Genomic DNA, 11,427 nt, shown 5'->3' with positions numbered 1-11,427 from the left:
ATTCCTGCTTATTCTAATGGCTAGAGTAATTAAAAAAAAGTAATAATAAACTATGGTTACTGTAGTAGCCCCATGTAAATTTAATATTAGGTGCACTGGCATGACCTGATAGTATACCTCATCTAAGAGATCTGCACCCAGTGTTAAAATAACAACTAATTCATACTATGCTACTTTCAGTAAAGAAATAAATGCAAATGAATGAAGAAGCTGGTAAAGAATGCATGAAGACTAATTTCCCATTCTGTCAAAATTAAATACATTAATCATAACAGCATTCTTTCCTTGTGGTCTTCAGTAAAAACTCTTACATCACTAACAAATTTGCATACTTTGAATAGTTAGGCCAAGTGGAGAGGGTTCCCCCCACCCCGCAAAGAATTGTTACTTCTATAACTTAAAGAAAATAATTTTTCAAATAAAATATACAATCTTGGTGAAATTCTGTAACCAATCAGCTATGTCTGAGATGCAGAAAATGAACTTGACTGACAAGCCTTCACAAACACCTTTGCCTGACTCGGTTTTGCACATTTTGTAGCTTACCATTTTTTTTTCTAAATGAACGTTTGACCAATCATTTCACAAATGAGTAGTCTAAAAAAAAAAAAAAAAAATCAAACATACACTACTTTTCTTCTCCAAAGAAGTGGAGAAAAATCTTTCCTGTCATAAGAAGATAGGCAAATCTGTTTAGAATGGGTCTTGTATTCCCTGAGCACTCAGCAAACTAGTTCAAGAGTAGACAGCTAAAGGTAGAAAGGCTTTGAAGAACTTGTACTCTAATAGGAAACTTTTCCATGCCACAGACAATGACCAGGTTCTTTTTAAAAAATATCCTCAAAAGTGACAGAACAAAGGAATATAAAAAAGGTAAGCATTATACTACTCTTACTCCAATTTTACAGATGGGACAATGATTCACACACAGAGAGATTAAATCACTCTGCAAGTATCTTCCTTACTTCTCTCTCACAGTGCCCAGTCCTTCTTTTCAAAATCTGTTCAGCCTTTTTTTTTTTTCTCCTGAAGCACTAGCATTCATTTTTATTCCCAACAGTGGTTATTAAAAAAAAAAAAAGGCACAAAGTGTGAGATACGTTTTTTCGACAAACATTCTCTCTGCCCTCCAATAAGGATTTCCAAGACCCAATTAATATTCCCCTACATAACTTTCCAGAAATTTCAAATCCAGAGCCAACATGACTTGCCAAAGTTCCAGAGAAGGTGCTCTGGTTGTTGATGGACAAACCTGAAGATCATTTAATTTGTTTTCAATAGGCTACTTCAGCTGAAGACTGCCAGCCTGCCTATGTAAAAGCACTTGCTGAAGAATCACTGTGGTCTACTGTAATTGAAGTACACAACTTTTGTTTTTTGCTGTATTTTGTTTTCAGTTTCTTTCTCTGGTAGCTTCTATTTCTGTTTAGCCTGTTACAAAAGTACTTGCATTCTTTTTGGACATACACTCATTAAAGCATGTAAAGAAAACATGATACATACGACTTTGTGATACTAACCATAGATACACTTATTATTCATACCATTATTTCGGATGGATATTGCTTTAGTTGTAGACCATTACATATACCTTAGATGTCCTCCACAAACTGATTGAATATATTTTAAAAGAACAAAATATTGTCTTCCAAGTGCTATATTCATTCAGTGAGTCAACACTGACTTAATTTGAAAAGAGAAAATAATAATCAAGGTGCTGCTTGGCTGCAGGAACTATGTATGTGAAACAGTAGTTCAAAATGTAGCACAGATTTAAAAAAAAAACCCAAAACCATAGCAACTGACAGACCACTGTTTTTGTAAATCCCCTTACAAACAAGCATAAGGAATACATTTCATATAGCAGATAACACACATAAAACAATCCAAGAGATGAACCTTGTTAAATTCTAACTCAATTTTATCCCCTTATACTAAAATATCTTGGATTCCATATGGTCTAGCTAGGGAATGGAAGGTGATAACAGAGATTTTGTCCTAAAAGTATGAAAAAGCCACACAGTTATGGAAGATATTAGTAGAATGAGGTTCAGGAATCCATTTACTGATATTATTACCTTCATGTTTATTATTCTTGTCAGTACTGCAAGCCATAACCAGATACATCCATGGCATTGCTATGAGAAATCTGTCCACTCTGTTCTTAACTATTCAGAGATAGTTCCATAGTCTCTCAAGAAATCTATTACAATACTTCACTAGCCCCACTGTTGGCAAACTTCTTCTGAAGTCTGATTTAAGCCTCTCTAAATTGAATTTGTGCCTATTACTTCTTGTTCTACTATAACAGTAAGCACAGAAAATACATTATTCTTTTCCTCTAGAAAAATAGAAAGAATAAGTAATGTAAAATAATCAACCAGTTATATGCAAGACTTCTGTATTACACAACTGTATCTGAGCTGCTAATGAGTAGTCAGAGGAAACACAAAACCTGCAAAGTCTGCAAGGCAATTTGGAGATGTGTGCTTGCTAGACAACACTGCCAGAAAACAACAGTTTTCCATATTTCAGCAGTCCACTACTGAAAATAGCCAAGAAAAGAATGAAAGTGGAGAAGCGTTTTATTATAGTATATAGATCTAAAAGTTTGTACAAAGCTGAAAACTATACAGCTGAAGTATCTCTTCCTTGTCACTGAAAATAAAAACACAGTCCCTTTTCCCCTATCAGATGCCACACTCAACCAGAAGAGGAAAAGGGACAGATGGCTGCAAGACTCTTCCTTTGCTCTGGTATTAAAAAACCTCTCCTATGACTGATGTTTTATTGAAAAAATAAAAGCTTCTCTGTTATCTCCTTTCTAATAATGCCAATAGAAAGGATCAAAGCCTTACCACCTATATAACATTTATTAAAGGAGCATCTGCTGGCCTATTTACTTTTCTGTCTTGAGTACAAAAAAAATATACATTTCAAGGTAAGATGTATTCTTCCTCCAATAGTCTTGTTTTTTTTACTGAGATGCATGCAGCTGTACGTAAGTTCTACTTTAGTTACGGTTTATGAATTCCCACGTTAAAATCTATGCCAGTATCCCACGGTCATTTAGCAGAGAGGGTTACATTATGCTTTGTTAGAAACATTCACTCTCTGCTTACCATACAATCATATTAGGGTTCTGTGTGATTCTGCAAACTAGAAGACTGCCCTCACTCTCTCTGCTATGACAGAGCAAATGCACAGTGGGGAGCCAATGTTTTTTCCAAGTCATCGTTTTGGAACAAATGGGAAGATTTAAATGAATGTTTTGGTATTATGAGTAAATATATAATTGTAAGATTTTGAGATATATTTTATTTCTACAAGTTATCATTGAGGAGTTATAATATTGAGCAGTATTTAATTTTTAAATAGGACTATCAAATATCACTAGTAGAGCCTAATTTAAATGAAACTTCACAAGTCAATGAAATAGTTATATTGATCTACCTTAGATTTAATCTTGTAGTTAAACATTTATAGTTTATTTAATACTCTTCAGAAATTCTCATATACTTTCAATTGAAATCCAATGCATTAAATAAGTCAGGGAGATAACTGTATTTGAGAAAGCACAAGTGCTATAAAAATGATTGAAAACGTGTCCAATTCAAAGCAGTTACTCAGGAGATTTATGCTATAGTAGGTTTGGGGTATTTTATTAATGTTATTGCTAGAGCAGCAGATGATAGTAACTCTTAGTGCTGGGTGAAAAAAAAATATATAATATTTTCAAGTTTCCAGCAGATTTTATGGTAGCCCTGCTCACATCTTTGAGAAAATACATTTAAAACTTCATACCAGATTTGCTGACTTGCTCATCCAACTTTTGACAATATGCAACTCACACAATTAAATTCAAGAAAATGCAATCTACCTTTGGTTACTCACAATCACTCAATGAGGTATGACACTTCAACTGTTACTGGAGTAACACAAATAACGCAAAAAGAAAACACAATTCGTATAGAGGAAGCCTGTAAAAAGTTTCTGAGTGTGTGTTTTTTCTGAATTAACTATTCATTTCTAGTACTGGCTTTTGAATCTGCGAAAGGAATGGGCATACATTGTTTAATATAGTTGGATTACCTAGTACCTTTTCCAGACAAATAGAAGTGGCATCTTTCAAACTCACTAGTGAAACAATAACCTCCTCAACCATACAGTAGCAGATTTTAGTCAAAAAACAGGGAAGAGAAAATAGCTGTTATGCTACATGACAAGAAGGTAACCTCTCACGTTATGACACTGCACCTTCTTGAAGAAAATAGAGCTCCACTTCAGACTTAACAGAAATTGTTTCCATGATTTATGTAGATAGCACAATGACAACTGATGTCTTCCTTCTAGGAGAGGAACGTAAGAAGAAACTAAACAACATTATAGCCTGAAGACAATTATTTCACATTGTGGTGAGTGGTTATTTTGAAATTGTCTGTTGCACACTGTGACTAATTAGATATTCTGAATATTGTCTGGGCAGTCTACAGGATCTTGAGCTATTCTGCTGTTGCTTCATAAATTCATCATTGCTTATAAAAATGAGACATCATTTTTATCATCACTGACATGTGGTTTCATCAAGTTGGATCAAATTAACATCCACTTTTGAATAGCACTATTATGCATAAACATATTAGAGTTTTTTAAGGTAGTACCAAGAGGTTAGATTATTATGTGTCAACAGTTTGCATGTATTTTCAGTAAAAATGCAGTATTTAACAATTACATTGTACATTTTTTTTATTATTATAATTTCTTCTTTTTGTAATTTACGATACTAGTGTTTTCACACACGTCTTCCTTAAAATACCTACTAACTTTATATGATAATACTGCGGTAGGTGCTTTCAGGGTAGACTGGAACTTTTCTGAATAACTTAAAAAATATGCCTAAATAAACAGTTTTCTCTCACTTAAAATTTTCCAAAGAAAATCTAGGGTTTATATTAGCCTTTCAGAATCCTTAATTGACTTTAACAATGCACATCATATATAGTGTGGCACATCGTAATCAAGCTGAGAAAAGAATAAATGCTGAAATATTTTTGCTACATGTAGAGAAATAACACTAAGCAAATTGATACTATTATCAGATTGGCCACACACTCAGCCAAGAATGTGTTGTATCTGAAGGCAGTATTTTCAGGAAAGAAACAGTTTAGTACCTGTGAATTGGAATTTCCTGTACTGTAACATGTCTTTCAAGGAACATTACCAGAACTAGAACTGGCATGAAATCACATTCAAACCTTAGTCAGCGTATTACAGACGGAAACATCTACTTTGCAATCAGGGTTGAACTTCCACTGACAACAAACCATACCATATTCAGTTCAGGGACTGTGGCCAAAGAAAGGAGACAGGAGGATTGTACCATACTCTCCACATCAGACTTCCAGACAACACTCAATCTTGGAAAGGATAGACATTATGAACAGCCCAGCCCAGAGCCTGAAACATACCAGTTACTATCAAATTCCCCAGTTTCACCTAGGAGAATCATAAGGTTGAATAAAAACGCATTTAACTTGCAAGGTCAGTATCTGAGACATAGGAAGGCATGTATAATGCCAACATTTGGTATGTAAGGCCAAAGTCTGAAAACGGTTACTTAAGTTCCCTAAAAAATTAGAATAAATAGATACCACCAATAGATCCCCCCAAAGACATAACTATGAGCTGTATGACTACTACATGCTAAAGTCACAATAAACTCTTATGCTCTCTCCATTCAGAACTTGGTAAGTTATTAATGCTATGAATATGTACAGTATAGACAACAAATGTTTTCAAATCAAGTAATTATTTTACTTGGTAGCATTGTATTGGAAAAATGTAAACTAAAAAAGCAAGAAACAACAGTATCTTCTATACTTACAAATAGAATTTTTCATCCCATACTGGATTCAAGTTTCCAAAAATAGTCTTTGTTCTCCGCTTGGTTTTGCCAACTTGCACAGTAACATATGGGTCACTTGAGCCAGTTTTGTCCTTAGCCTGTAAGCCCTGAGCACAAAGAACTGCAACAAAAGGAGATGAATGTGCTTTAGCCCTCATAGCCTTCATTGCCAAGAAATAAATGAGACAGTGAGAACAGCAACAAGAAATAAAGCCCTCAAATGGAGGGGTCCTGAAACAAAGCTTTCTGGATTCATTGTCCCAGCATCTGTTACTCTGGAGATAAACAAGGTTTGTCTAACTGCCATTCTAGACTGTATAAAATTTACAAATATGGTTTAATAGCATAATAAATTTAAAGATTCACTACAGAGCACAAACCAACTACTTTTCTTGCCATGCATAATTTAGACACTCAAACTTTGGTTTATTCAGCATGGCAAGTAATATAATGTTGTTCTATAACTTGTCTTGGGTCTAATAGTTCCCTAGAATTTCCATTCCCCCCCCCCCATAAATAATTAATAAATATTTCAAAAATTACTCCAAAGTTCTGAACTAAAATTTCCAAAATAAAACCTCAAATTTTCAAAAACCTGCACTGTGAATTATGAAACTAAACATGTAGGGGCATGGTTGTGACTTTTTCATTTGTTTTCCTCATATGAGAGATAAACCATGAGGATTTTCAGAACACTTCCTATTCTATTACAGAGAGGGTGTCAGTTCAAATCAATTATCATTAACTGTTTATGTATTTGTCAGCCTTTCTGGCAGTTAATGTGGATGTATAGTTAATGTATATGCATTTTGTAGCAAATATAAATACACACAGTTTGATTTTCTGTCATAATTCATAAAACTGGAAATCTCAGGAGAAAGCAGAACTGCCAAATAGCCGCCTACCAAACAAGGAGCTGCAGCTAAAACACTTGCCATGGCTCCTAGCATCAGCAGAGCTTGATTTTATTATTTTGTACGTATTTAAATCACCTCAGTGGTAACATTTAGTTAACATTCTCTAATGTCAATCATTTTGGATAATGAATCTCCCTTGGTCTGCTTAGAAAAACGATAACATAAAAATGGCACCTTCTTACTCAGCATATTACTGACAAACTGGAGAAAGTCCATGGAACGTTGCCAATTTGCTTAGGGGATTGAAGCACATGACGTGAGAAAGGGCTAGGGGTGTTCGGTTTGCTTATCCTGGAGAACACAAAGACTAAGAGGAGATCAAGCTGCAGTCCTCCGCTACCTAAAGAACATGTCACAGAGAAGATGAGCTCCCGGAGGAGCCCATCTAGTTGAGGATGTCCCTGGTCATTGCAGGAGGGTTGGACTAGATGGCCTTTAAAGGTGCCTTCCAACCCTCTATGATTCTACGAAGCTGGACTCTTTTCATAGGCACAGTGAAATAATAAGATGTAACAGCTGTAAGCTGTAGCAAGAGAAATCCCAGCTGGATATAAGGAAAACAGTTATACAATGTGAGTGGTTAATAACTGAAACAGCTTGTCCAGTAAGCAGGACAGGTTTCAAAGAGAGAATGTCAAATCTCCATCCTTGGAGAGTTTCAAATCTAGTCTGGACAAAGCCCTGAGCAAGCTAATCTATCTTTGAAGTTAGCCCTGCTTTTAGCAGAAGGTTTGAATATCCTGCAGAAATCCCTTCCAACATCACTTCCTAAATTATTCTATGATTCATTTATTAGGTCATGATTCTGCAAAACTCAAGTCAGTATGAGTTTTACTTTTAAAAGAGAACCACCAAGACATTCAACAATATGAGTTTTGTATCTACACTAGTAAACCGTTTACCCAGCAGATAGAGAGTCTGAAAACATTTGCACATATACTGAGTAACTTGCTAAAATAATGCCATCTATCTGCACAGGGCATCCTAGTCACTTGTTTCACAAAGAAAAGAGTAGTAAAGGACACTCCTGTATTTTTTTAATGGTGTGCGTGTGTTTGATCTTACAGAGGATATACGGAAAATATCTTGCAAAATACATTAGGAAAATTACCATATGTATAGGTGTGATACATCAGGCACCAAGAACTGACTTAAACATACCTTTTATGCAAGTTGCTGTTAAGTAGTGAGAAAAATGTGTATTACTTAAGTATACACTATTGTTTATTTTTAAAATATAGCTTTTGTTTCACTAGTTTTTATCAAAACTGACTAGTAAAACCTCAAAATAAGTTCCCAAAGTTTACCTCCTTATCCCTCATAACAGGAATAATGCAAATCCTGAAGAAAAATATTTAATTTACTTTTATTGGAAGTAAATATCAGAAGATGACACTACTTTTCATTATACTAAAAAGAAATTAAGGCTAATTTAGATCTGAAATCTAACCAGAGTCCTTTAATGGTTCACATCACTGCCTTTCAATTCTTTGGTCTCTTAGTTTAATCTCTATTTGTCTCTAATCCAATGTCATATAAATTCAGGTTGACCTGTGTAGTCAGCTGAGCTTTTATTTAGATTTTCTGTACTAAGGTTTTAATTTAAAAACTGAAATGTCAAAATAAGAGGACCTGGAAATCTTTATAAGCAACCAGCCTAATGCAGTTGGAAGCAATCTTGAGCATGTTCTGGGTGCGCAGGTTTCCCTGGCTCAGCATCACTAAACCAGAACGCGCCCTTAGTCAAGCAACAAGAATGGATGATGAGTTTCAAACCAATGGGGTCTGGAATTGCTAGCTGCAGCGTTCTTAGTGTTTCAGTCATTAAAAAACCATACACACAACTGTGAACTTTAACTCTTGCAATTGGTGGCAAAAAGTGCACTAGCACAGGACGTACTGGTAGGAGGTAGAGACACAACAATGCTGTTTGTTTACCTTCCTAGCGCAGTGGAATATAAAGTAGTTCTGCCACCAGCTGTAACTTAAAACTCTTCCAGTTAGCACACTATAAATTCAACCATTTATAGATGCCCCAAGTACACAACTGGAAATGCAGTTCCAGCTCTAATTAAAATAAATCTTATTCCTGAACCAGAGGCCTAGGAAAGAAAGAGCTCTTTGAGTAAACAGTTCAGAAGAAAATTTACCTGTGATAGTTATTTTTGCTGACCATTTGGATGTTCCATCCAAAACATTTTGTTTTGCTGCTTTTGTATATTGTACAAAATCTTCTTTGGAAATATTAAACATTTCCTGGATCACTTCAAACACTTCTGGTCTATTTTTCTCTCTAATCTTCATTCTTTCCTTCATAGCACTAATAATATTTTGTGTCTTATCTTCTGCACCATGTTTGGAACTTTTCTCAGCAGCTCCTGAAATGAGAGAAAAGGTCAATACTTTTATTAAAAAGTTACTATCTTAGTTCTTTTTCCCCGCCAGAGTCTCCAGCCAATTCTTGGTACTGCAGTACTCAAAGGAGGTATGTGTTTCATCTGGATAATATCAAGCTTCTTATATTTATTCTTTGTGATACCTAAAATTACCAGTTGATCTCATTTAACATGACAGGTTAATGTTCAACCTCAATCAGGTATGTGTTATACCTAGAAACATTTATTGAATCTGTACTATTCGGTACTGATCAATACTGTGAAAACATCCAAACATGTGAGTAACTTGTCTTACGTAATTGGGCATACTGATTCTTCCAGAAATGTGCATGGAAGTGTTCAGTACCTGAGTCTGTCTGCTCTGTCCTTTGCCTCTGTTACTAGCTGAACTTCAATAATGCATATGTGAATAATTCTTCAAATAATTTCTTAATTTTTTTTCTAAGCCAGCATGATATAACAATATTTTCATTCCTTTCACTTTCTCCTTTTGGAGTAGGATGGTACAATAAGCCATACTTGGTTCATTAGGACACCCCCCCCCCCCAAATTAATAGAAACAGTATTTAAACCAGGTGATGTTTCCACCTGATTTTTCAGAAAATTTTTAGTTTGACAGTAAGGAGATTAATCTAGACTCCTGCTATGCTCTCCCACAGTGGAAATCTAATGAACAGTAGAAAGAAATAGGCATAGCAGCTTCAGATGCTTTCTTGACTGCTTCCAGATACATCTCAATGTTTGCTGATGCTGCCTGCACTCACGGAAAGATTTTCATTCCTTCCTGAAACATCATTCATTTAAAAAAAAAAAAAAAAAAAATCTCACATAAACCCATTTAACAAAGCATTCAAAATCTACTGAACTTAAGCATTCACTGGATTTAAGCCTTTAAATTAGTTTGGGACTACCCTAACTGTCAAACAGTACTATAACACTGAAAATTAGTTTGGGACTACCCTAACTGTCAAACAGTACTATAACACTGACTTGACATCCTCACTCCAGACCAGTAAGTGGACTCTATCCCTTCCTTAAGCATCACGCATGAACAAAGGAGTGCTTCACAAAGCTCGATTTTAACAGTGGAATTTTCTGATGGCTATTTAAGCTACTCTTCCATGCCCTGTCTCCCGAACAGTAGACACGACCTTACACTCATGTTGCAGCTGAATAAAGGGAATGCTTTTACTATAATTCTAACACTGGAACCACTCAGGGAATTTCTGCAAAGAATACGTGTCTAGTAGACACAAAGAAGGTTCTGGAAAGAGTGAGATGGGAATAGACAATATTGCGAAATCTAATTTTGCAAATTCATCACACTAAAAGTGATGTGAACCTTCATTACCCTGCTCTTAAGAGCTGTAAGCCAGGGATAAGATTCAAGGGAGAGAACTGTAGTCTCTGTCCTCCTACAAAATAGAAAGATGCAGATGCATTAATATATGTAAACATCATGGCAGTAGATAATAGAGAATCTTCTACCTAAACTCAATATACTTTCAAGAAAGAAATGTATTGCTTTGCTACAAAGGCTTGTGCTATGTGGATGAAAACCTAATGGCAGAACAACACTATTTGCAGGGTCAGTTCTGAGATGCAGCAACACTTGCTCTCTTTTGCTAATACATTAGCAATGATCCATAACTCACCTAGAGTGTAACGTGGCAGCACACTTTATTTTCACAGTACTACCAAAGACCAGTATTTTTAAAAAAAGAGCGGGGGTGGGGCGGAAAGGAAGAAAGCTGAGCAGTAGGCACTAAATTGTGATATTAAAACTCAATCATTACACATCACGCCTGTGCTTGTGTGATATTAAACTTTAGGACCTTTTGGAAAACTCTTTTTGAGTGACCCAAGAAAATAAGATATCACAGATATGGAACAGACAGGTTCCTCTCTCCAGTAAAATTATCATTACTGATAATTTCAGTAAGTATATGAGGATGGTAGAAGAGATCCAAGATGTATGTGAGAATAACTTCTAGACTGTATTAACCTGCAGTGGTATGTCAGGTCTATCCTATAAAATAAGTCTGGAAAACAAAGAAAATACTCAGGTAATTTGCTGATTTTTCTGGGACATCAAAACCACTACAGCTTTTACTGGTTTTAAAAAATAATTAAAAAAAAAGGTATAAGGAGACCATGCTGTTACAGGTTTTATTGACAGTTCTTCCCAGGAGGGCTCTAGAGAGCTTTC

At 35.3% G+C, this 11,427-nt stretch overlaps 1 protein-coding gene across 1 annotated transcript in view; it reads right to left on the bottom strand.

Moving 5' to 3' along the window:
- Positions 1–11,427, bottom strand: part of UNC13C (unc-13 homolog C (C. elegans)) — a 163,971-nt gene that overhangs the window by 101,649 nt on the left and 50,895 nt on the right. Inside the window, 2 exon segments of the mRNA XM_010281395.1 lie at positions 5,885–6,026; positions 8,973–9,200. Coding sequence (XP_010279697.1) covers positions 5,885–6,026; positions 8,973–9,200 — 370 coding nt within the window.

This window comes from Phaethon lepturus, unplaced genomic scaffold (genome assembly GCF_000687285.1).
Source record: "Phaethon lepturus isolate BGI_N335 unplaced genomic scaffold, ASM68728v1 scaffold4732, whole genome shotgun sequence".
NCBI classification, from domain to species: Eukaryota; Metazoa; Chordata; class Aves; order Phaethontiformes; family Phaethontidae; genus Phaethon; species Phaethon lepturus.
The sequence above is the reverse complement of the archived record's forward strand: the minus strand, read 5'-3'. Positions and strand labels throughout refer to the sequence as shown.